This window comes from Spermophilus citellus, assembly GCF_964194105.1.
Source record: "Spermophilus citellus genome assembly, chromosome: X".
NCBI lineage: Eukaryota > Metazoa > Chordata > Mammalia > Rodentia > Sciuridae > Spermophilus > Spermophilus citellus.
In genome coordinates this window covers 13,467,254-13,492,481 of record NC_138190.1, presented here as the reverse complement: position 1 = coordinate 13,492,481, position 25,228 = coordinate 13,467,254, and the positions used below count along the sequence as shown (strand labels likewise).

Genomic DNA, 25,228 nt, shown 5'->3' with positions numbered 1-25,228 from the left:
GAGAGAGAGAGAGAGAATTTTTTAATATTTATTTTTTAGTTTTTGGTGGACACAACATCTTTATTTTATTTTTATGTGGTGCTAAAGATCGAACCCAGCGCCCCGTGCATGCCAGGTGAACGTGCTACAGCTTAAGCCACATCCCCAGCCTAACACCACGTTTTTAATGACTACATAGAAATCTGTGATATTAACATACCATTATTTAGTTACAGCCTACTACTGTTGGGCATTTAGATGATGGTCACTTTTCACTATTATAATTAATTCTGAGACAACAATTGTAATCTTTTACAGGATGAACTCCTAAAGACAGAACTGTTAAGTATGCAAACTTTTAAATTCTTTTTGGTGGGCTGGGGATGTGGCTCAAGCGGTAGCGCGCTCGCCTGGCATGCGTGCGGCCCGGGTTCGATCCTCAGCACCACATACCAACAAAGATGTTGTGTCCGCCGAGAACTAAAAATAAATAAATAAATATTAAAAATTCTCTCTCTCCTCTCTCACTCTCTCTTTAAAAAAAAAAAAATTCTTTTTGGTATATTGCCACATTACCTCCTAGGAGGGTGTCTCAAAATTGTAGGAATCTCTGCAATTGTAGGAATCTACCAATTTCTTGGCATCCTCATCAATAGCAGGCATTTCCTTTTTTTTTCTTTTTTTTTAGTAATTATAAAATATATATTTAAAAGGCAGTATTTCACAGTGGTTTTACTTATTTATTTTATTTTTTTGGTGGGGAGAAACCAGAGATTGAATCCAGGGGCACTCAACCACTGAACCACATCCCCAACCCTATTTTTATTTTATTTAAAGACAGGGTCTCACTGAGTTGCTTAGCGCCTCGCTTTTGCTGAGGCTGGCTTTGAACTACTGATCCTCCTGCCTCAGCCTCCCAAGCTGCTGGGATTACAGGTGTGTGCTACTGCGCCCAACCTTCTCATAGTGGTTTTAAATTACATCTTTGACTACTATTGAGGCTGAATGCTTTCACATGTTTATTCTTATGTTTTTTTTTTTAATTTTTCCCTTTCTAAATCTATCCTTCTTTATTTGTAAGTGTTCTTTATTCATTAAGGCACTGGCCCTTTGTTTTATATTGTATATATTAGATTCTTTACAACTAAAAGTTTTTTCCAAATATTGTTTATTTATATTAGTAACCGAACAGGATTTTAAAAGTGAATCACTGAGATTCTTATTTACAAATTAAGCAAATAGCTAAAGAAACATTACCTACATAGCGTAACATAATACAATACAGCACACTAAAATTTGCTCTTTACTTTTCCCTGTTAAAGGAAGGAAGCAGGGTGAATTGTAGCATTCACAAATCCATCTCTAGCTCATTTTTACTGGTTTTGCCCATAGTTGACCTCTTTGTGACCCACTATTAAACAGCAAGAAGAAATTTGCTCCCCAAAAGTCAGATTTCAATTTCAGACAAGCACCTTCAACCTAGCACCATATAAAGTTTGACTTTTGATTCCACCATATACTGAAATGAACACTTTAGGTTGAAAGATTCTGTTTATTAAAACACAAACCTCTGATTACATGCAAGTGGATTTACATTCATACTGATTCAGACACAACTCTGAAATCATCTCAATTCTTTCTTTCTTATTATCAAACAAAAACTGTCAGGATATAAAAACAATTTTGTTCTCACTCGCAGTTCAACAGTTAACATCAAAATGGCAACACTTAAGATACTAGCTAAAAAAGAAAGGAAAATCAACCCTTAAGTAGTCTTTTAAATTCAAAGTATATATATCTACTAGCATTAGTGTTATTTATTGTTATCAAGTAGAAGTTACTGTACATACAAAAACTACATTTGTATTTATTAATAGAGCTGTTAATTTTCAAATTACTTGAAAGGATGAGGTCTTCATGAGGAAAATATGAAATTTACCCAGTTAATAGTATCTAAAATTCAGCATTTTGAGGAAAAACATCATCCTCCTTACCATCACCACCACCACCATCACGATCATCATCATCATAAAATAGATCCAACATAATTATTGTATCTATTCTTAAAATAGTTAAGGGCTTGAATTAATGCTGGTGACTTCTATCCCCATTGAAGTGGTTGAAATGAACAGATGCAGGATGAGATGGCCATTTTAGGTACTTCTATTACCTAAGACAAAATTATCCAGACAGCTTTTGGGAATGGCACAGAGAATATTTCTTCATGAAAGGATAATTGGTATTTTTAATTTTTCAAATTCATTTTCAAAAATAGCTAAAAGACAAAAGGAATGGATTCTATTTATGTACCATTCAATAATAATAAGGCAATGTTAATGGTTGGTAATAGAAGGGGGCAGAGCAGGACAGGAGCATGAAGCCTAGAAAGGATCATAAGGAGGGTTCAAGGGTATTAACACATTTCTATATCTCAATCTATATAAGGTTATAAGAATATGTTAACATTATAAAAGTCATCTGAGGTGGAGACATAATGAGCACCTCTGAATATATATTTCAGTAAAACTATTTACTATTCAAGAAACTTGACAATAAACTCATTTTAAAAAACAGGAATTAGAATGTCTAATTTATGGTTCTACTTCTGTCTGTGGTATCTTTTTTCAGTACTTGCTTTTATTCAGATTCAGGTACCACCCTGATGACTGGTAATTACACTTTACAATGATTTAACAAAAAAGTTCAATTATTTTTAACTAAAAAACAGATAAAAGGCAGAAAACATGAAATTTTATTTACTTCCATTTTTCTACCTCATTTACATTTTAAAAGTTACCAAATTAAGGCCCTGATCAATAAATATTGACTGTGAAAGAATATATTGACAAAACCCAACTGATATAAGTGATAATTTATACCTAATTAAACTGAAAGAACTTGGAGGTTGTTTTTATTTTTTTTTTAATAGCATTTCTCAATCTGTATTCAGAACATTAGTGCCTTAGAGTTTTATACAAAAACAGTTTTTAGTGGTTAATTAAATTTGGGAAATGTTGAATGAAACAGAAATGCTTCTTTACATGAGATTTCTGAAACCATTTACAGGTTAATGAACATTGTGAATCTCTAAGAAAGGTTATAAGGTATGTGGCCTTTCCCAAATGCCACACCTCCCTCCTCCACCTCCACCCCCACACCTATTTACACTGTGTTCCCTGGAACACAGATTAACATAGTTTAAAGCACAGTGAAGTTCTAAGAATGCAGCTCAGCAATTTCCAACTGTGCTAAGTCTTTTAAAGGTTCTATGCACACACTGTGTAGCCTCCACTGATTTTGACAGTTGACTGAATGGGCATAAAATAAACTCATCTATTAACAAGCATTTTTTGAAGGTCTACTATCATACAACCAATGCTTGTTTATACACTTGTTGGCTGCAGCAGAAGCTGGAGAAATAAGAAAAGAAATAAGAAAAGTAATAAGAAATAAGAAAAGTAATTTTTGCTCAGAGGATGTTTTTAGTAGTTCAGAGCAGGAAGTGTTCTGAACAAGGGGCTAGCACAAGGAACATTCACACCACAGTAGTAGCCAGTGTCTAAAGAAGAGCCAGAAAGAGTTATCTGGGAGAGAAGAAGAGGTTACACAGAAGAGGAGAATTGGGTTCACTGATTATATCTGTACAAACTACAAGAGGCCTTAAATATCATGTAACAGAAATTGTAGAATCTCTTTTCCTTCAATATTCATTTTAACAATTGTTTAAAAACTTATGCCTGATCAGCTCTGAGTGCTGAAGATTTTTATTACTCTGCCTTAGGAAAATGAGTTAGAGATCTCATGCTATTGTCTAAATGAACTACGATAATACCAGAACTTATTGCAAGTTTAAACAAATTACATGCCTTTTAACGTGAAATAGTCCCCCATTATTCACAATTTACATCTAGTAACAAAACACTTAATTCATAAAAGCAGGCTATGATCACATGTAGACACAAGAGAATCCATACATCAAAAAACATTTTCATATAGATAGATATCAATTTCCCCTACCTTCATTAGATCAAGTAAAACACTATTTAAAATTCCAAGATATCTTCTCTCCAATGATTGAGGGTGGTTCACAGCCGGAAACTGTAAGGATAACACAACAGGAATGTCAGCATGTGGGGAAGGACATGTGTGCATGTACTTGTGAGCACAGCAGAAGGGAGCAGTTGAGAAATTATTGCCTAGTACCCATCCAAGCAAATTCATATTTGTATATTACTTTTGGTATCCATGTATTTCAGGTATGAATAAATAGGACTGTATGTTAAACAATGGGAAACTTCACAGTGAAATATGATATTTAAATCTAGACAATACTTTTAAGCATGTAAAATTGACTAAGATATAAAATCTGAAACTATTTATACAGTTTATAGAGTACTGTCTGCTTTTATAAGTTCTAAAATAGTTTACACAGAATGTCTACTTAATTACTGATGGTAATTGGGGGACTAACAGGAGGGATACAATATGATATAATGTAAGATTTTTATCGCTTTTTCTCAAGAACATAGCATTTATTCCTGAAAATAGCTAAGTTTTACAAAGGAGAAAAAGGAAGCAGGAGGCCAGAACCTGAAAGGCCATCAGAAGCAGAAACAGTGAATTCAGGCACACACTGTAATTGCTTTAAATGTCTTTTTAAAATGAACTGTTTTTAATTCTCCCTTTTTGTAAGCTGAGGTAGGGGGCAAACATAGGCGCCTAGATTAACAAATGCAATTTTTAATAAAATGAAGGGGAGGGGTCAAGTTTATTTAGATATTCTACCCTTTCCTGTGCTAACACACACTTGGCACTATCTGAGTGAATGCTGAAACACTGGGTAATATGACTGGCAGAGCCCAATGCCATGTACTCCCTCCAAATGTGAAGGCTAGTTTGCTTTTAATATATATTTCCTTTATACCAATATAAGAGCATTTCAAGCTACTGAAATCCGTAAACATGTAAAAATAAGTGGACAGGAAAACTAATTATGGGTAAAATTCAAACAGGCTATTTAAAGAGTGATTATGACATCATCTGCACGCTCTGCTCAGCAGGGGAGGAGATGCAGAATATGGGTAAGACCTAAACCTTGCATTTGAGGAATCTATTATATGATTGGGAAAACAATCAGTGCTACACTGTGCAAACATAAATTCCAATGGAAGCTCAGAGAAAAGAGATCAAGGTGGTTTGTGGCTATAGAAGCAAGAACCCATAGGTAATATCTGAACTATGTTTTGAAGAATAAAAAAAGGGAAGACAAGAGAAAAGTAGGACAGCACCTCCCAGATAGAGAAGGAAAGAATAACATGAACTTAACACAGACTCACAGGCAAAAACCTAAAACTGATTTCTGAGGGAAGTGATGCTATGCAAGGCATTTTAGGTATTATTATTCTTTCTTTAGAGATGAGGAAAATGATGATCAGAAAGTTCAAATAACTAGTTCAAGGAAAGTTACATAAGTAACAAGCAGCAGAACTAGTATTTGCACCCAGGCCTGTGATCCAAACCTAAACTCTTTCTAAACTGAGGCATCTCTCCTAATGGAGAAGCAGAAGTTCCTTTTGATGTTATTGGAACATTAAATATCAGCCCAAAGAGAGAGATGCCTGTCATGCCATGATAAAGACCCTGTACCAGTATATTTTATTGATTGGCTGACTGATTGATTGATTATGGTACTGGGAATAAAACCCAGGTGTGCTTTACCCCAGAGATACATGCCTACCCCTGCCTTAATGTCGAAACAGGGTCTTGCTAAGTAACTGTGGCTGGCCTTAAAATTACAATCCTCTTGCCTCAGCCTTTCAAGTCACTGGGATTACAGGCATGTGCCACCTTGCCCAGCACAGTACATTTTGATTAACATTTTACTTCTACATTACATACCAGATACCCTCTCCTTTGCTTTTCTCAGAAATGACCTTTCATTGATAAGAAAATCAATTCTGAAAGTCAAAAGGTATTAGAACTATTATAATAAAATTACCAAGCAAACTTCTGACTTAAAAAAAAATTATGTTTCGAATGAAATCTACCATTCTAACATGAGATGATTCAATAGACAGCTAAAACTTAAGCACAGAAGTTTAAATAATAATCTAATCAGTAGTTTGTTTCCTTTCTTAATCACTTGGTGGATACAAAACAATGAGCATACCTTTTTACTGAGCACTGACTATATGTCAGGCACTGGACTGGGTATTTTATATCCAATATTTCATCTTCACAACAACCCTACGAAATGTTATTCTATTATCACTATTTTACACATGAAGAAACAGAGGCACAGGATGGCGAAATAAGTTGTTGAGTTCATTCAAGTAATAAATGTGGACTCAGGCTTGGAACACTAGCAGTTTAACACTGGAGCCTAGGAACTAAACTATGAGACAACAATTGTTTTCCAAATAATCCATACAGTTAGAGCAACATCTTGTGCATTTCCCATTCTCTATGCAAGTGGATCCAATTGCACATCATACGCTGGATTTTAGTTACCGGTATATGGGGCTCACGGCAATTGCAGTTCACAAGCTCTCTGTGCTCAGCTCTCCATTGCAGACATTCTCAAGGGATATCATAAAAGAAAACTTTCCCCTCAAAGGATGTTGTTAAACCTCTAAAGAGAGTGAACTAATTTAGTTGAAATACCGTAAACACTTTCAGACTAAAATGTAAACATTTAAGGCTTATAAAAATCAAAGTGCCATGGAAGCAGCAATTTCCCTGAAGAATATTTATAAGCAGCATTGTCAAATGCCGCCTAACACTTTACAGGTAAGATTGTTTAGCAAGGAGGTCTGTGAACAAATAGGACCACAGACAAATGAGGAAAATACACCCTTTGTGTGGTCTCTCTAATCTAAATGCTATTCATTCTTCAATATCTACTTAAAATGTCAAATCCTCCATAAAGTCCTTTCTAATGAATCCTTATCTATGATTTCTAACTTTCTGGAATGTTTGACATGCATCACAGTCTAAATCATAGTGAGATATATTAAAAAGCAGTACAATAAAATAACGAGTACAGTTCTGTAATATATATATTATACTTTCCTGTAAAATATATTGTTTCACAATTATTTTAGTATGAAATCCTTAATTCTTTAGCGTACTAAGGCTAGGTACCATGTTGTATCTGCTATATATATTATATATTATGTAGACTATTATATAGACTATTCATCCTAGAATAGTCTAGAAGAGGCTTTATGGACAGAGGAGATTTGGTTGGAGTCTAGGCAAGTGTTGGGAACATCAGAAAAAATGGAAATGAGCCATTTCAGAACCCACATATCAAGAAAATGGTGGGAGGTTCAAGGTAGTTTAAGAACAGGGGGCAGGGACAGGGTGGAGATGATGCTAGGAGGCTCCTTAATGCTAACCCCTAAAGATTTCAACTTTATCAGCAATTCTACATAGGTTTTTAAATAAAAGGGAGATAGAAGTAAATGCATAGTTTGAGAAATGTGAAAAGACTTAAGTGAAGAAATTTCAAGAGATTAGTTTGGGAGCCAACTGTCTATACTTCAGGCAAAAATGACAAGGGTGAAAGAAGCATTGGAGATGAAGAGAAATGAAATAAAACTGAGCTTGGGTGCTGATGACACCGGTTCATTCGATCCATAGATCACTCAGATGTTTAGTGAGGGCCCACCAGACATATTCGTTCTGTGTTAGATGCTGTAACTAACTACAGTGATAACACATGATGTCCATCCTTGAGGAACTTATATGCTAGTGGGACAGAACTTGATATTAGAAATTATCAAGAAAACAACAAATGAAATAATACCATAATGTGATAAGTGGTATGACAAAGAAAGAAGGATACTATGGAGGAGAGAGATGAGATAGGGTACAGAATATTGGGTGGACAGAGAGAGGAGGCATTCTTTGAGTTGAGATTTATGGAAGGAGAAGAGGCCGTGCAAGGGAAGAACAATCTTCCTGAAAGAAGAAGCCACAGGTCCCAAAATTCATGAACCTGGAAAAACCTCTGAATGTTTATGGAAGCCAAATAACAGAAAAATAGAATTTGGAGAAAGAGGGGATTGGAGATAGGTTTAAGACAAAGTCAGACATCCAGAGGACATGGATTGGGCAAGGATTCACAGACTATGGCAAGGAGTATGGATTAATTCTCAGTGAAACAAATTCGATATGACTAACTTTATTTGTGAATATAATAGATTTCCCTTACTGCAAGACTGAGGGCAAGTTTTATTTATTGTCATGTTTTCAACATCTAGTATGACAAATGTTCAATAACTGTTGAACTAACCTGGTAAACTACGTGTGCTGTTTGTACCCTAATTAATGGCATAATTTGGCTAATTTTTGGCTTACAAAAGCAAAAATAGAAGGGAGAAAAACTTGCCTGAGGCACTTCAGACACATTTGGAAGAGAGACAGAAAGCAGGAAGGAGATGAAAGAGAAACCCAGCAGGAGCTGGGGTTGTGTTGGCACTCAGGTGTGAACAGTGGTGTTCTCCAAAGGGAAACTAACTGAGGTCTAGGAAGTCAAAGAAAAAAAACGAAGTGCTTTACAAATGGCAAGATAACATGGTTTGAGAATGATGCATTTAAGAGAAAGAAAGGAAGTGATGAAAGATTATTTTATAGCTTCCACCAACTAACATGTGGGTCCAAAAAATGTTTGAAAACTTAAAAAGTTGCTTTTGGGGTAGATGGATGAGAGGGGTAGCCTGTAACTCACTAGCCACTCCAATGAAGTGCCTCTACAAGGTAGGTGTTCCTTATTTGGGGAAAGTTCATACTTTCTAAGATGCTTTTTGGCATATTCTAAGAAAACAAGCTCTGTACAAATTTATCAAGTTTAGAAAAGGCTGCTTAAGACAACACATGGGTTTGTAAAGAATATGTGACAAGCAATATTTGCTGGAACAAAAACCTTTAAATCTGCAGGATGCAAGTATTCATGGTCTTCCTCAAATCACTATAAACAAATTTGCTCAAGTAAGTAGTAAGCATACATACATTCTGTATCTTTCAGGAATGCTTAATATTTTGAATAAAGAGTCTAAGATAATTGAGGTTTAGAATATAATAATGCATATGCTAAAAAAGATCTTGAAAAATTAGAATTTATAAATGAGAAAAAATATTAGCAGTTCCTACTTTCAAATTCTGATCATTTTTTAAGCATTCACAAATACTATATAAGACCCGGAAATAAAATATGATAGTGGGGATTATAAACATTATAATGGGAAAGGGAACAGTTTTCAAAGGACAGCTTAGCATACCACTGTGCAATGAACAATGAACTAAGTACAGCTGTATTGATTCCATTTGGGGTTTTAGCAAAACCTCTTACCCGGAGCCCGTGGAAGCGAGGATTACTATAGAAGAGCTTCATCTGCTCAGATGGAAGTGGTCCTAGCACCTTCTGAATAGTAAAAAGTTGGTCAATTTCGCTTTCTCCAGGAAATAAGGGCTGTCCGTCACTAAGTTCCCCAAGAATACAGCCCACTGACCACATGTCTACAGACTTCCCATAGGGAGCTCTGAAAAAGCAAAGGGAGAGATTATCTTGACAATTGAGGACATATAATGTTTGAAAACTTTTCCAAATTATTTCGAACAGATTCATGACTTAAAGTACATTTGTGTATTTAAGAAATTTTAAAATGCCACTAGAAAACAGTACAACTGAAAATAAGGAATCATGGATATTCAAGTAAAAATCCAGAATACAAGTGAATAAACCTACATTAATAAAGATGTCAGTTTAGTAGCAATTTAGTCAGCATACACTAATTTGATATCTGGGTATATCTTGAATATGAATGGCTTAATAAATCCTAATATAGTGCACATGGCTGATGAGAAACACCTCACTTGGGAAATAAAATGCTCCCAAGAAATATAAATTCTAGGTAATTAAATTATACTTTAGCTCTCTAAATGTCAAAAAGTTATATTTTATCCATTTTATCCAGTGTATTAAAACGTACTACTGACTTGTGTGTCTTCTTAAACAAATAGTGAATATTATTTAACCTTTGATTACTTAGTGTCACAATATCCAATAGCTGAAATGGTGCTAAGTTCTATTGTATTATTTACTTGAATATAATTGTACTCTACATATCCAGGGCTTTCTAATAGCTACCTTCCTAAAAGCATTATTAGTTTATTTAAAGGGTTTAAAGCTCTCTTCTAGGATCTGAGTTTACCAGAGTGCTTTAGGAGGAGAGTTGCTATTACAAATAGAAACCATCCATGAAAATCTAGGCATTCCCAAAACAGCTCTATACCTATAACTCAATATCTATGGCTGTAAGTCAAATTATTTATGGTAGTTTAGGTAAGAAACCATGTATTTATTTTAATTTCAAACACATATACAAGTTCTTTGGTGTTTGATACTAGGGATTGAACTCAGGGATGTTTTACCACTGAGCTACATCCCCAGCCTTTTTTTTTTTTTGATGGACCTATATTTTATTTATTTATTCATATGTGGTGCTGAGAATCGAACCCAGTGCCTCACACACATACTAGGCAAGTGCTCCACCACTAAGCTACAATCCCAGCCTCCCAGCCTTTTTTATTTTATTTTGAGACAAGATCTTTTATTAAGTTGCCCAGGCTGGCCTTGAACTTGTGATCCTCTCAAATTGCAGGAATTACAGGTGTGTGCAATCATTCCAGGCAAATAATCCAAGTTTTAAGAACAGAAAACCAAAATAAAATATATGATAAATGAAATGAAATTCTAGAATGCCACAATGATATTAACAGTTAATATCAAAACTTTTAAACCAAAGCACTGTTAACATTATACAGAACATGTTTCTAGGGTAACAAATCACTGCAATAAGGCAACATTTCATAAGGCAACATTTCATTTCTTTCCCACAAAAACTTAAGAACTATATGAGGAAACTTCATTTAAATCTTTTTGGTAGCTTGCTGGGGGAGGAATAATACTGATTGTTCTTTCATATCTTTTTGAGAGAAAGAAAACATCCTAGGTACTAGACGGAAAAACCTTCAAAAAACCTCTACATACCCTAACTAAGCTATTTTTCTTCTATCATCTGATTTGCGTAATTTATGCAGCTGGAACTATTTTGAATGTCAAGGACAAAGCCCTGAGAATATGTAAAAATGAAAATTCTTAATGTAAAACTAAATATCAACTGATTTCAATGGAATTTTTACACAAATCATATAGTTCTTCAACTAGTACTTGACAATCACTTGACTAACAATAGTCAATTTAGCTCAAATGAGTTGCGCTATCACCATCTACTTTTGGTAGCTATCACGCATCTCTAAACATAACTTCAGTTTTCTGAGAATTATCTACTTCATACTCTTTTTTTCATTGGCAAATAGTGTCCAGTAAATTCAATGAGTCCAGAATGGTACACAGAAGAAACACAGGCAGAATGAAATATCAATCCTAAATCCAAGAATAAAAATTAGCACAGAAATCCAGAACGTCCACACAAATGAGGGAATAATAAAGTGACTAATGATCATTTGATTCTCAGGATGAAGCAAGCTTTTGATTTCAAAAAAAAAAAAAAAAGTAAAGTTTCCAAAAACTGATGCCAGTAATACTTATAGGTCAGCAATGAATCTAGAAGTACTACCAGATGGTTGGTAGACACTGGGAAATGAATAGTTAACATTCATACAAACCCCTCAGAAAATAATTTAAACATGTAGTCATGCTCTTCAGAAAAAAATTCAGAAATTTATATTGCTATATTCTACATTGTTGAGTGGGACTGCAAACTAGGACAATTACTCTGGAAAACAGTTTGGAGATTCCTCAAAAAAACTAGGGATGGAATCACCATATAATCCAGCTATCCCATTCTAGCAATGCAGCCTCATCAAAGTTTACAGCAGCACAATTCACAATAGCTAAGTTATGGAATCAACCCAGATGCCTGTCAATAGAAGAATGTATTAAGACATTGTGATACACACACACACACACACACACACACACACACACACACACACACAATAGAGTTCTACTCAGCCACTAAAAAGAATGAAATTATGGCATTTGCTGGTAAGTTGATAGAAATGGAGATATCATGCTAAGTAAAATTAGCCAAACTCAGAAACTCAAATGTCAAATTTTTCTCTCATATGCAGAAACTAGAGTAAAATAAAGGTAAGGGGGAGGGAAGGCTAAGATTACATAAGGAACCAATCAAATACACAAATTAATAGACAAGTGAAAGGAAGACTAGTAGAGGAAGAAGAAAGGGGGAGGGCAAGAGGGAAAAAGGGAAGGGGCAAGGGGGGTGGATTATGAACTGAAATCGATTTCCATGCATGTATGAGTTTGTTGGGATAAACCCAACTACTAAGTATAATCATAAAGCACTTAAAAAAAAAGAATTTCTCATATACCCCAGGATATATATAGCACGTTAAAGAGATAACTGACAATTTGCATACTTGTCATATGGCAAATTTTACTAGATTATGAATTTTTTCTTCATTCTTGGGTGGTCTCAAAGGAGGAGATATAATCTAGGGAAAATAAGAAAATACTATGACTAGGGTAAGTAGAAAATTCCTGAAACTATGTAATGGAGATCAGGATCATGGGCTCCCTCTCTTAGGCTCTAAAGTTAAAACGCATTAAAAAGAAAAGGAGAACCATGTCAGAAGATCCTTTTCTGGTTAATAGATGAATGATAGGGCACTGACAAAGGAAGGGTGGGTACAAAGTAGATGAAATGTTAAGAGGTATTGCTGAAAAAAATCATCAAGGCAGCGATAAAATAGTATGTATCATCAAACAGGATTTACACTGTTCAGAAGAAAATGGCTACTGGTTCAATATTTACCCCATGTATCTAGCAATGTGGCTAGATGTAAAAGACACTCAATAAATATTTGTTAAATGAATGAACAGGTAAGCCAGAATGCCAAACTCTATAGACAACTACATTTTAACATGGAAGATTACTAGCAAAGGTGGCTGTAATAATTCCTTCCATCTGTATATACATGCTGGTTTATACTGTGGCTCTGTCACCTTTTCCATCAAGAGGTGGGATTTATTTCTCCTTACCTTGAATCAGGGGTTGGCCATGAAATGGGCTTTGGCCAAAGGAGGCAAAAGTCATGCAAACCGGGTTTTGGAAAGTACCTTTGCTTTGCTTACTTCTTGCTACATGGAATTCTCCTTCTATTCTACTTAGCCTACTGAAAGATGAGTCCCTACAGATTAAAGATTATCAGTCTCAGCTGAGGCTCCACACACCAATCAGCCTCCAGATAACCTGCTAGCCAATTGTAGCTAGATGAGTGATTTAAAGAGAGGCCAGCAGAGAACTATGGAGTTGCACTCAAATTATTAAGACCCAGAATCCTGAGCAAAGGAAATGGTGCATTTCTTTTGGGTTTTGATTTTGTTTTGTTTTTGTGGTGCTGGGAAGTCAAACCCTGAGCCTCGTGGTAGGCAAGCACTCTCAGTGAGTAGGCAAGCACTCTACCACTGAGTTACATCTCTAGCCCTCATTAAAGATCTAAAATCAGCATACTACAGCAACACAGGTGCTTTGTTATACTGAATCTATAACTGACAAATATTTAATTAACTGAAATTCTTATTTTTCATAGGTGATCCCAAAGCCAATGATAAAGGAGCAATACATGCATAGAGATCATTGTATTTGGAGAAGGTAACTCACCCAAGTAACAGTTCTGGGGATCGATACCACCTGGTGGCCACATACTCTGTGTAATTAGCATTGTTGCCCTCTGATAGATTCCGAGCAAAACCTGAAAGAATAAATAACTTTGTGTTGGCAAAATATTTCAGTCCTAGTAATACTTTAAAACAACATCAAAAGAATAAATTACTGATATATTGAATGAGCTGCTTATTAATAAGTGTCCTTGTTATTTTAAAAAGTAAAGTGTTCATATGTTAATTGAAGTATATGATGTATTTACTATATACTAAAGAAATTCATGTTTTTGAAGTTATCTCATGCTTTATTAAGCATTCAGAGCATACTTTTAAATCAGTGCTCCTAAAAATGCAAATCTTAGGAACAAAATGAAGTCTCCATTAGAGCCATAAGTCAAAGTTAAACTGGGATTATGGTCATTAATTCTGCTATGTGGGACTTAAAGGGATATTTGTATAGTTATTGTATCTGAACAGTTTCAGCCACTATGTAAACAACTAACAGTTGGCAATGATGGAAACAAAACAGGCCAAAATTACTGTCATCTCCTAGTGATTGAGAAGCAGGTTAGGAGTATCTTCATTACCTCACAAACTTGACTACTACTTTTGCCCCACATTCTTTTAAGAGGTTTGGGGGCCATAGCATAGCCACAAAATGAGGCAACAAGAGAAACTAATTATCCCACTAACTCACCAAGTGTAATATAGGCTCATCATCAACAGTTACAAAAACCAAAGCATTAAAATCAGAGGTAAAAATTTAGGTGTCTGTCAGTTTTGAAAAATGGTGTATGTGTGACAGTACTGGAAACGGAACCCATGGCTTTGTGCATACTACCAATGAGCTACATCCCCAGCCTCATGCATTTCTATTTTTTTAAAATATTTTTTTAGTCGTAGGTGGATACAATACCTTTATTTTTACTTATTTATTTTTATGTGGGGCTGAGAATCGAACCCAGTGCCTCATTCATGCTAGGCAAGCACTATATCACTGAGCTACAACCCCACCCCTCTTTTGTTTTGTTAATTTGCTTTATGATTTTCAGTAACTTTGGAGCTTAAAGAGACCAGTGGCCCATAGAATCATGTATGCATACTAAATTGTATATGAGGGGCAAAAAGTCCCAGTATCACGTAATAATCACAATTGCGGATAGAAAGTCAGACTTAAGTACCATTCCTAAAAATCATGCTGCTAAGGATATGCTAAAAATGCCAAAATCAAAACCTAATCAGATACAGTATTCAATATTTCTTTTTCATTTTCTTAAGAACTTCTTTAAGAATTGGGGAAAGAGCAAAGTTCTTTGCACTATTTCTTATAAATTATGATGAAAATTAAAACCTTTTTTCTCAGGCAAGCAGGTTCATAATGTTCAAACTCTTTGAAAGTGTTGAGTAAAAACAGTTATACATGCTTCCAATTGCTATACTGAACAAAATGGTCATTCTACAAAACTGATTTTTAACATTTTCCATTGCTGCTGGGCGTGGTAACACATGCCTGTAATCCTAGTGGCCTGGGAGGCTGACGATTTCTAGTTAAAAGCCAGCCTCAGCAAAAGCAAGGTGCTAAAGCAACTCAGTGAGACCCTGTCTCTAAATAAAATACAAAATAGGACTGGGGATGTGACTCAGTGGTTGAGTGCCCCTGGGTTCAATCCCTGGTACACCCCTCCAAAACAAATCTCTATTGCTCATTTATGCAATCCATTTATGCACTAATGTAATCTAATCTAACTTGCTTATGATATTTATTTTTTAGTATTTGGCGGACACAACATCTTTGTCTGTATGTGGTGCTGAGGATCGAACCCGGGCCGCACGCATGCCAGGAGAGCGCGCTACCGCTTGAGCCACATCCCCAGCCCTAACTTGCTTATGATAAAGAGAGATATTCTTAGCTACATTTGGAGGTTATTATATTTAGTTATATTTGAATATGTAAAAAAATTTAAAATCCAACTGTTATGTTTTAACAGAAAGATTAGGTAAAATTTGGGGCTGGGGTTGTGGCTCAGCAGTACAGCGCTTGCCTAGCATGTGTGAGACACTGGGTTTGATCCTCAGCACCACATAAAAATAAATAAAGATATTGTGTCCAGCTACAATATATATATATATATATATATATGATAAAAGATTAAGTAAAATTTTATATATTATATAAAAGATTAGGTAAATTCTTAATTTCAAAGTGACCTGTGGACCTAACACCCTAATTTTTTATTTTAAAATTTTCTAAACTATTTTAAGTGTTTAACAGCACAATACAGAGTTACCTATATGGGATATAATATACAATTTTTTCCTAGGAGACAGTACAACTAAAAAACTTTCCTATACATTCAAGTAAGAGCTGAAATAGTACACATCAGTTACTAGTCTCATTCATTGAACATTGAGCAGAAATAAATAGAAGTGTTCTAAAAATGGCTTTGACCATACAGATACATAACCATTATATGGGCACAATGTGAACATACACACACGTATATTTTTTGTGGTTATGATGAAACCTATAACAATTTCTATCACATTTAAAATATTTTAGCTTATTCAAACCAGGAATCCACAGTGATAATTCTAAGAAATTTTTTTCTGCGGCTATTAGGTGCTGGGCTTATTAATCTATACACATGCATATATTTGCTTTGAATTCTCATTAACTAAATACTGAATTTTTAAAAACAGCAGATAAAAGTCTTTAAAGCAAGGAAAGATTAGTACTCCTCCAGCAATCAAATTTTGAACACAACAGAATGAACAACAGACTATTGCTCTGCTAATTTAAGTAAAAAATAAAGATTAATTTTAATATGCCTTTAAAAGCTACCTACATGTTACACTAAATTAATTCTGTATCAGGACTCAATTTCTTTTTAACTTACCAAAGTCACATAGTTTCAGAACATCATTGTGGCTGATTAAGAGATTTTCTGGCTTTATATCTAGAATATCAAGATTAAAAAGCAATTAGTAAAAATCTCCTATGTTCTACTGATTGACACTATTATATCATGGTGACAACATCTAATTAGATATATCTAGAGTAATTTGAATAGAAAACCATGGAAGTGAAAACCAGAGTACCAGAGTAACACATATCATGCTGGTACATAAAAGTTTCAATTAATTTCAAGAAACATGCAGACCACAATCCCTTGCTCCTTTTTTGGTATGATGGTGTGAAGTCCTAGGGATCAAACCCATGGCCTCAAGCATGCTGGGCAAGTATTCTACCACTAAACCACACCCCCAACCTACCTTAACTCTTAAAGGGATGAACTGAATCTTTAAGGAGTTTAAGAATAACTGAATCTAGACCAACAGATTTCAAGAAACTATTTTTACCACATAAAATATTAATGTAAACTTTTGGAGGGAAATAGAACAGAACATGTTTACATACACAAGATAACTTAGAAAATACATGAGCACAAGTAGCCAGCATTATATTTACTGGAGGAGGGAAAAAACACAAGAAAGGAATAATTTCTATGTTTACATATATCTTTAGCTTTTCTGTGTGGTTCACAATTACCAATGTCTAATGCTGAAGCAATACTGAATGAGTCAAGGTAAGATTTCTAATTTTTTCCCATAGACCTCCTGTAGATATGACAGGAATTGAGGAGCAGAAATTTGAAGAAAATGCAGTTAAATTCTCCCTTTGGGAGGCATCTCATACAGTACTTGGTATCTGTATCATGGTATAGGTCTAAGTGAAGAAAGGGCAAAAATAGTGAAATCTGTAGATTTCAGAATCATGGTATCTACAGTTAATTCACAGCCACTGGTTAGCTTTACACTTAACCAAATCACATTTTCATGATGGAAATGTAGCTAACTCAGTTCCTCATTAATATTCTTTTTTAAAATATTTGTATTTGTTGTTGACAAACCTTTACTTATTTATTTATATGTGGTGCTGAGAATTGAACCCAGTGTCTCACACATACCAGGCAGGCACTCTACTACTGAGCCACAACTCTAGCCCCCTCATTAATATTCTTGAACAAAATATATAGACTGTTATTAGAATCATTACCCTAGACACTAGATGGCATGTCTATCCCATTGACAACCTTGATAGGGTAGTAACTGCTATGAAAGCCAAATGTAAGAAAACAAACTAGAAATAATAGGAATTGACATTCTTCATACAACCTTCAAGCCAGTCTTAAAAGTCAGACTATTTTTAAAGTAATATCCTTGTGCATTTGTATAGGTGAATTAAAATGTAGTATTCGTTTATCTAATAATTCAAGGACAAGAATTAAGTATGGCAACATTTTCTGATAAACACACTCATTTAGCCCATTTTTTTATCCATTTGTGTCCCAGTACTATAAAATTATGCAATGCAAGAAAGATTATCATGAGAAGATAAATGGTATAGAGTCAAAGATGATGCTGAGCAAGTAATTTCCCTTTTATTGTATAAACCACCAGTTTGTGGTAGTAAAGGACAAATTAAGACAGTTTATAAAAGTACAATTATGGTCTTTATGCAAGGCTGATCATGCCTACAACCTGCAGACAATGAACACTTTTCACTAATGGATAAGGAAAACCAGGAAGTATAGATATGTACTGGAGATTGTTGGACTAAGAGTGAATGACAGAGGAGTGCCAATGGGGAAAAGGTCAGTAACTTAGGGGTTATTTAAAGCCTGACTCTAATGGGGTTCACATTACCTGGTCTAAAAGACTGGACCACAAGACTGGACATTCTCTCTCTGCTACCTCCACCCCCACTCCCACTCCAAGTTAAGCATTTAATGGATTCTTTTGTATCACCAGTGTTTCTATAGTTCAGTGCAGATCTGGTGATACAAACAGAGCTCTCACCACAATGCCCAAATAAATCTGATTTGTCTTTTACATGGCACAAAGTAGACTTGGAGAATGAATGACTTCTCATATCCTATGCTTTCAAAATGTTATTTCATTTAAATAGAAATATTCTGAAATTTTATTTGATGTTTTCTTTAGTACTTTCCATTTCAAAAATTCCATACTCACCTCTATGGACAATATCGTTCTTATGGCACCAGTGAATAGCTTTGATTAGTTGATAGATATAGCTTTTTACTTTTTCAGGTGGAACCCCATTTGGCATTTCTTCCAGCAACTCAAGCATATTCTAAAAATTGGAGAAAAATATTAATCTCCAAAATTAGGTAGGCCCAGAAATTATGTTCTAATAATTTTTGAAAGTATCTTGAATGATAATCCATCCAGTACACAACATGTATTTTTTTATTTTGCATCTCATTTACAACTTAGCTCATGGTAGATCAGGATACTACATTAAGTCGAGATTTTCTTTTATGAGAAATTCTATTTTTACTTCTCTACACTGCCTTAAATAATAACTGTATATACTTTTTACTAAAGACTTTAAAGCATCATTTTAGAATAATGTAAAGGGAAAGACAATACAAGGTAGAGGTATGACATTACAATGTAAAAAGAGAGGGCAGTCATTTTAACACAGCAAGCTGTATGTCTTTAATAGAAACTTGCATTGGAGTCAACTCTTAAAAATTTCTAGGAAAGACCTGGATAATATCCCCTCCACCCCAATATTGGGGATTCAATGTAGGGTCTTATGCATGTTAGGTAAGCACTCTACCACTAAGTCACAACCCTATCCCTTTTTGTTTTTGAGACAGAGTCTCGCTAAGTTCCCAAGACTGGTCTTGAACTACAGATCCTCCTGCCTCAGCTTCATGAGTCGCTGAGACTCCCAGTGTGCACTACCAAGCCTGGCCTGAACAATATTCTAAAAGGAAAAAAGAGTTGGATGTGGGCACACGCCCATAACCCCAGCTACTTGGGAGACCTGAGGCAGGAGGATCACAAGTTTGAGGTCAGCCTGGGCAATCTGATGAGAACCTGTCTCAAAATGAAAAAAAATAGGAAGGACTGGGGATGTGGCTCTATGGTAGAGCACCCCTGGGTTCAATCCCCAGTACTAAGAAAAAAAAATCCCTAAAATTGAAGTGATCAATATATTTAGTACAAAAATTAAAATAGGCTAGAAAAATACTGTAGAAGTAAAAACACACAGACCCAAACAATTCGATCTTCAAAAATCTTAAGACCATTTTAAAATTCATGCAATTTGTTAAGTAGAATCTTCACTTAGCCAGTTTCCACTGAATTTCCAGGTTAACTAAACTCTATTTTTTCTGCAAACCACAATGGAGTTAAGGCCCACAGCACCTTATTGTTTGTAAGCAATCACCTAGGACAGCAATTCTCAGAGTATGTCCTGGCAATCTACAGTAAGACTTCGCAGAGTGTCCATGAAGTCAAACTATATTGATCATAACACTTAGATATGTGCCTTTTCCTGTGTTGGCATTTACATTAATGGTACAATGAAATAATGTGTAAACTGCTAGTACCTTAGCATGAATCAAGGCAAGGGATTTTTCAATGCAATTAACTCTTGCCATTAAATAATAATAATAATAATAATAATAATAATAATGAACAAAACAGCAGTTTTAGTTAAGGATATTCTTGATGACATAGTAAAAAATATTACATTTACTAAATTTTGTTTCTTAAGAGTATATATCTAAGTTTTTACAAGAGAAAGAAGAACGCACATAGAGTTCTTCTGCTGCATATGTACCATCTGGACCATAGACCATGACTGTCTTAAGGCAAAGTGTTTGGGTGATTGAGATGAGACGCAAGCTGGTTTATTTATAGTTGGTTTATTTGTGTGTGTGTGTGGAAGACCATATCTTACTTGAAAGAATGACTGACATACACATTTATTTATGTCAAAATTAACAGGTTTATCATTATTTATTTGTTTGTTTTGTTGTTTTTTTTGTGTGTGGTGCTGGAAATTGAACCTGGGGCCTTCCGGATGCTAGGTAAGAGCTCTATCACTGAGCCACACCCAAAGCCCCATATTGCTCAGTTTTGCCTTCTAATATGAAAAACATAAATAGATAAAACCGACATAAATAAAAAGTACTGAGGGCTCCCAATAATTTTCAGAGTATATAAAGGAGTCCTGAGGATGCCAGGTGTGGTGGCACATGCCAGTAATTCCAGCCACTAGGGAGGCTGAGGCAGGAGAATCACAAGTTCAAGACCAGACTGAGCACCTTAGTAATACCCTGTCTCAAATTTTTAAAAACAGGTTGAGGATATAGTAGAGTGCTTGCCTAGCATGTGGGAAGCCCTGGGTTCAATCCCTGGCATTGTCCCCACCACCACCACCACCCCCAAAAGATGGAAAAACCACTGCTCTAATACAGCCTCAAAATTTTGTTCATATAAGTTGTATACTTATCTGTTGTGTGTGTTCTTATACCTACTTATAACAGATTCACTTGCTATTTTAATAAAATGATCAACCAATGAAAATGAATTTTTTTAAAACAGGGAGTTGCTGTTTATAAGAAAATGAAGCTGAATACTTTAGAAAGATTTAATGAAGGAAAACCACAAAACACTGGCAAGGGACAGGTGCTGGCAGTAGTGAGCATAAACACTGAAGGACTCTGTAGTGAGATTGCTCTGTGTTTTTGAGCTTTTGCTTCACTTTAAAGGTACATGATGAGTATGATGAGTATTCTTGCCTTACTCCAAAGAGATAAAATTTTCAGTTGGAGACCTAGTTGCCCAGAATGAAGAATCCATTTCTTCTCTGCCAAGCAGCCAGTGTGACCATGCGACTACACCCTGGCCAATGGCATATGACAGCTGGAGATCTATTCTAACCTTAAAGATAAGGGCCATATTCAGGAATGGGCAAAAAGGGCAGAAGCAGCCCACCAGAGTTCCTAAAACTATAGAGCAGAGCTGCCATACCAGTCCTGCACTGCTTACCTTTGAATTTGTTATTTTGTTGAAGACATTATAATCAAGGGTCTCTGCTATCTCCTTGCTCTCCTGAGACACACTGTTAACTGTTAGGCATTGACACTAATGAGCAGGTGTGATGGTCACCTTCCACTTAAGAACCTTAGGGCAGGGGAAAAGGCCCAGGCCTGAGCATCAGAAGCCTGCAATTCTGGTAGCAGTTTGGACACTTACCAGGAGAGAGCTCTCAAACATGCCAAATTACCCACCCAGGAGGTAATACACAGAGGTGATTTCTCAGTTTGTTCTACTACAGTGACATTATCATGAGCAATCACCATAAATAGATCAGAAAAAAATAGTGAAATACTAGATTTGTTGAAATTTTATTATTTGGCAGTGAAAACTGCAAACTGTATGACAACTAAAAAATAAATAGCATCTGATTTTCCCTGGGATCCTAGCATAGCAATCCTTTTCTTATAACTTTTCCCTTTTTTTTTTAAATCAACTTTTAGTTTTATTTTTTTGGGAAAGTACCTTAGGGGAATACCTAAATTGACACAGAAAAAGAAACTTCCAACAGATTTTGGAAAAGAAACATAAAAGCCGTGGCTTAACATGACAAAGAACCTAGTATTTTTGAAGTTTTGCTAGCAAGTAATGAAATTACAACATATATGGTTTATTTCACAAAATTTTTTGTAATGGCTGAATGAATTCAAAGTTGCACTGCTGGACAGTCATCTTGACAACACTGCTTCCAATTTGATAATGACAATGGCAGTGATGCTCTGTCATGGGATAACAAGCACCTGGGAATTGACCTAAAGCAAACAACTCCTCCAACTTCAATTTTCATTAGAAAATATCAGGATATCAGCAAGTGCCACCTATTTATTCATCTAGGAAACCTCCAAAAGGCTTCTCTGGCATGTTTCCTCTACTATTGTATTTAAGTTTTGACCATCACCAAGTCCTAAGGGTAAGCTGTTCTCCAAAAATTCCAAGGCACCTAATATACATTACTGTAGTGTATACTGTCTTTAGGTCAAATTATTTAAAATGTCACTAATAACTTTCTTCTTCTTCTTTTTTAATAGATGGACACAATACCTTTATTTTATTTATTTATTTTTATGTGGTATTGAGGATCTGACCCAGTGCCTTACACATGGTAGACAAATGCTCTACCACTGAGCGACAACCCCAGCCCTCTTTCTTTCTTTTTTTAAGTGCTAAGGCAAGTATACAGTCAATTCAAACAACACCTGCTTTTCCTCTTTTTTTCCATGCTTTCAATTCCTCACTCCTGGTTTCATCTACTGCCTCAAGCCTCACCTTAGGCTTCCTGGCAGGCCCCCTTCCCTCACATAAAGCCTAAGCACTGGCAGTTCACAAAAGGCTACTTTGCACATTTACCACCCCAGGTCTGATTCAAGCTCCCAGTATATCCAGGCGTGGTGGGATCTGACACATACCTCTATCACTGGGACCATCATTTGTTAATTCTCCTGTTTCTCTTTCAGAAACTCCGTTTAGGTTTAATTAAAATAAATCAAGTCTAAAAATAAGTTGTTAGACCATAGATTCTAAGATGTCAGAATACAAACTGGTATATTATTTAAACTTGAGGTTATCTCTGTACTGTTAAATTGTATGAAATCCTTAAATATATTTCAGGACATAATTACGGATAATATTTTCATTTTTCAAGGCTTAGATTATGAGTACATTGACAAGTTATACTAAATAATACTTTCTTCGATAATATCTGAAATGGACAAGCAAATCTGTACACTGGCAATCAATGTCTTACTTTTTCAACATATTCAAACACCAGGTATAATTTCCCCCTCCGACGAAAAGCTTCCTTCAGCTCCACAATGTTTTCCTGTTTGAGAGTCCGAAGCATTTTAAGCTCTCGCAAAGTCGTTTCCTTGACTTCTTCATTTTCTAGAATGTAAACAATAGTGAAGAGAGAAAAATTAAAGTTTTCAAACTATTTTTCAAAGAATTTTAAGAACACTGAAAACATCCCAATTTCATCTTCTACTTTGGGTACTTCTGCTTAAGATTACAGATGGAATATTAAGTAATATATTTTCTTGTTGGGAAAAAAAATTGAGAAGAATTTAAAGAAGAAAAGGCTTGCCTGACCAGCACGGAACTGATTTTCTGCTTTTTCTTTTCTTCCTTTTTTTGGTACTGGGGATTGAACCCAAGGGCACTCAACCACTGAGCCACATTCTCCATCCCTTTTTTGTTTTTTTTTTTTTTTTTAGAGATAGGGTCTCACTGAGTTGCTTAGCACCTCACTGTTGCTGAGGCTGCTTTGAACTTGCAATTCTCCTGCCTCAGCCTCCCGTGTGGCTACGATTACAGGCATGTGCCACCACACCCAGCTTTATATTTCTTATTGTAAAGTGTATGTACAGAAACATGGGTTAATAGGAACAACATACAAATTCACTGTCATTTAACTCTAACACTCTATACTGGGGAAGAAGGCATTTAAAAGGGCCATAAGAATCAAGTGTATCAGTGCATAGAGGTCCTTCTCTGCTGCCAGCGTCAGTAGCAGCTGATGTCCCTAAGGTTGCCCTCAAGCTTTGGTTTTAAAGAGTGTTTTATTCCCCCATCTGCATGTAAGTCACCACACTGAACAGAGGTTGTGTGCCAGGCATCCACAATGAAGCTCGTGGCCAAACTGCAGGGACTTCTTAAGAGTGATTGCTTCTCTGAATAGCAGCTCCTATAGGTTCCCGCTGCCTTCCTGTGGCATGTCCATCTGTCCATCCCAGATGGTATAGCTGTTCTGGGATAAGAACTGATGCTGAACCAGTATATGCCCTTGCATACCACCAACTTCACTCATGATAAGCTCCACAGATAGGGAGAAAGAACAGAAGTCACCTTAACTCAGATAGATTAATGGGCAGGGAGTGAAGAGCTAATATTTCATTTTAAATGAATGTTTATAATAGCTCTGGGAAATTCAAAAGTACTGTGTTATTGTATGTATATGTGAGGGTAAAGGTTCATAATCCCTCATCTATAATTTCAAATCCCCAAACAATCTAAAAACTGAAATCATTTCTAAGTGTGACAAATTCATTTAGATGCAAAATTGAACAGTGTTCATATGAATATGAATATTTATATGTTGTGCTACAGAAATACTATTTGACTACAGGGTGCTATATAGCACGCCATATTTCCATTCTAAAATCCCAAAGTTATGATTTGGCTCCAAGATTGGGGTAAGGGCCACAATCCTAACTTTGAGAGGTTGGGTCACTCTCAGGTCCAGGCATATCTTTTTTTTTTTTTTTTTTTTTGTACTGGAGATTGAACTCAGGGGTACTCAACCAGTGAGCCACATTCCTAGTTCTATTTTGTATTTTATTGAGAGACAGAGTCTCACTCTGAGTTGCTTAGCGCCTCAAATTTGCTAATGCTGGCTTTGAACTAGAGATCCTCCTGCCTCAGCCTCCCAAACTGCTGGAATTACAAGCATGTGCCACAGTGCCCAGCTCATATCTTCAAATTTGAGGAGGAAGAAAATGGAATTTGGGGATATGGGCGTTTCTAGGAAGACATGTTTCTACACAAGTTACACAAGAGGGAAAAGGCTGAAGCATGCATGGGGGGCACAAAAGGAGAGGGAGATTCTAAGTACAGAGC

General features: G+C 35.6%; 1 protein-coding gene across 1 annotated transcript in view; it reads right to left on the bottom strand.

Annotated features, from left to right (window-relative positions):
• Positions 1 to 25,228, bottom strand: part of CDKL5 (cyclin dependent kinase like 5) — a gene marked incomplete at its 3' end in the record, with an annotated part of 174,965 nt that overhangs the window by 29,264 nt on the left and 120,473 nt on the right. The window contains exons 5-10 of the mRNA XM_081277068.1: positions 23,361 to 23,497; positions 18,731 to 18,851; positions 16,594 to 16,653; positions 13,695 to 13,785; positions 9,335 to 9,524; positions 3,997 to 4,077 (exon numbers count right to left, since the gene is read on the bottom strand). Coding sequence (XP_081133194.1) covers positions 3,997 to 4,077; positions 9,335 to 9,524; positions 13,695 to 13,785; positions 16,594 to 16,653; positions 18,731 to 18,851; positions 23,361 to 23,497 — 680 coding nt within the window. The remainder of the gene's footprint in view (positions 1 to 3,996; positions 4,078 to 9,334; positions 9,525 to 13,694; positions 13,786 to 16,593; positions 16,654 to 18,730; positions 18,852 to 23,360; positions 23,498 to 25,228) is intronic.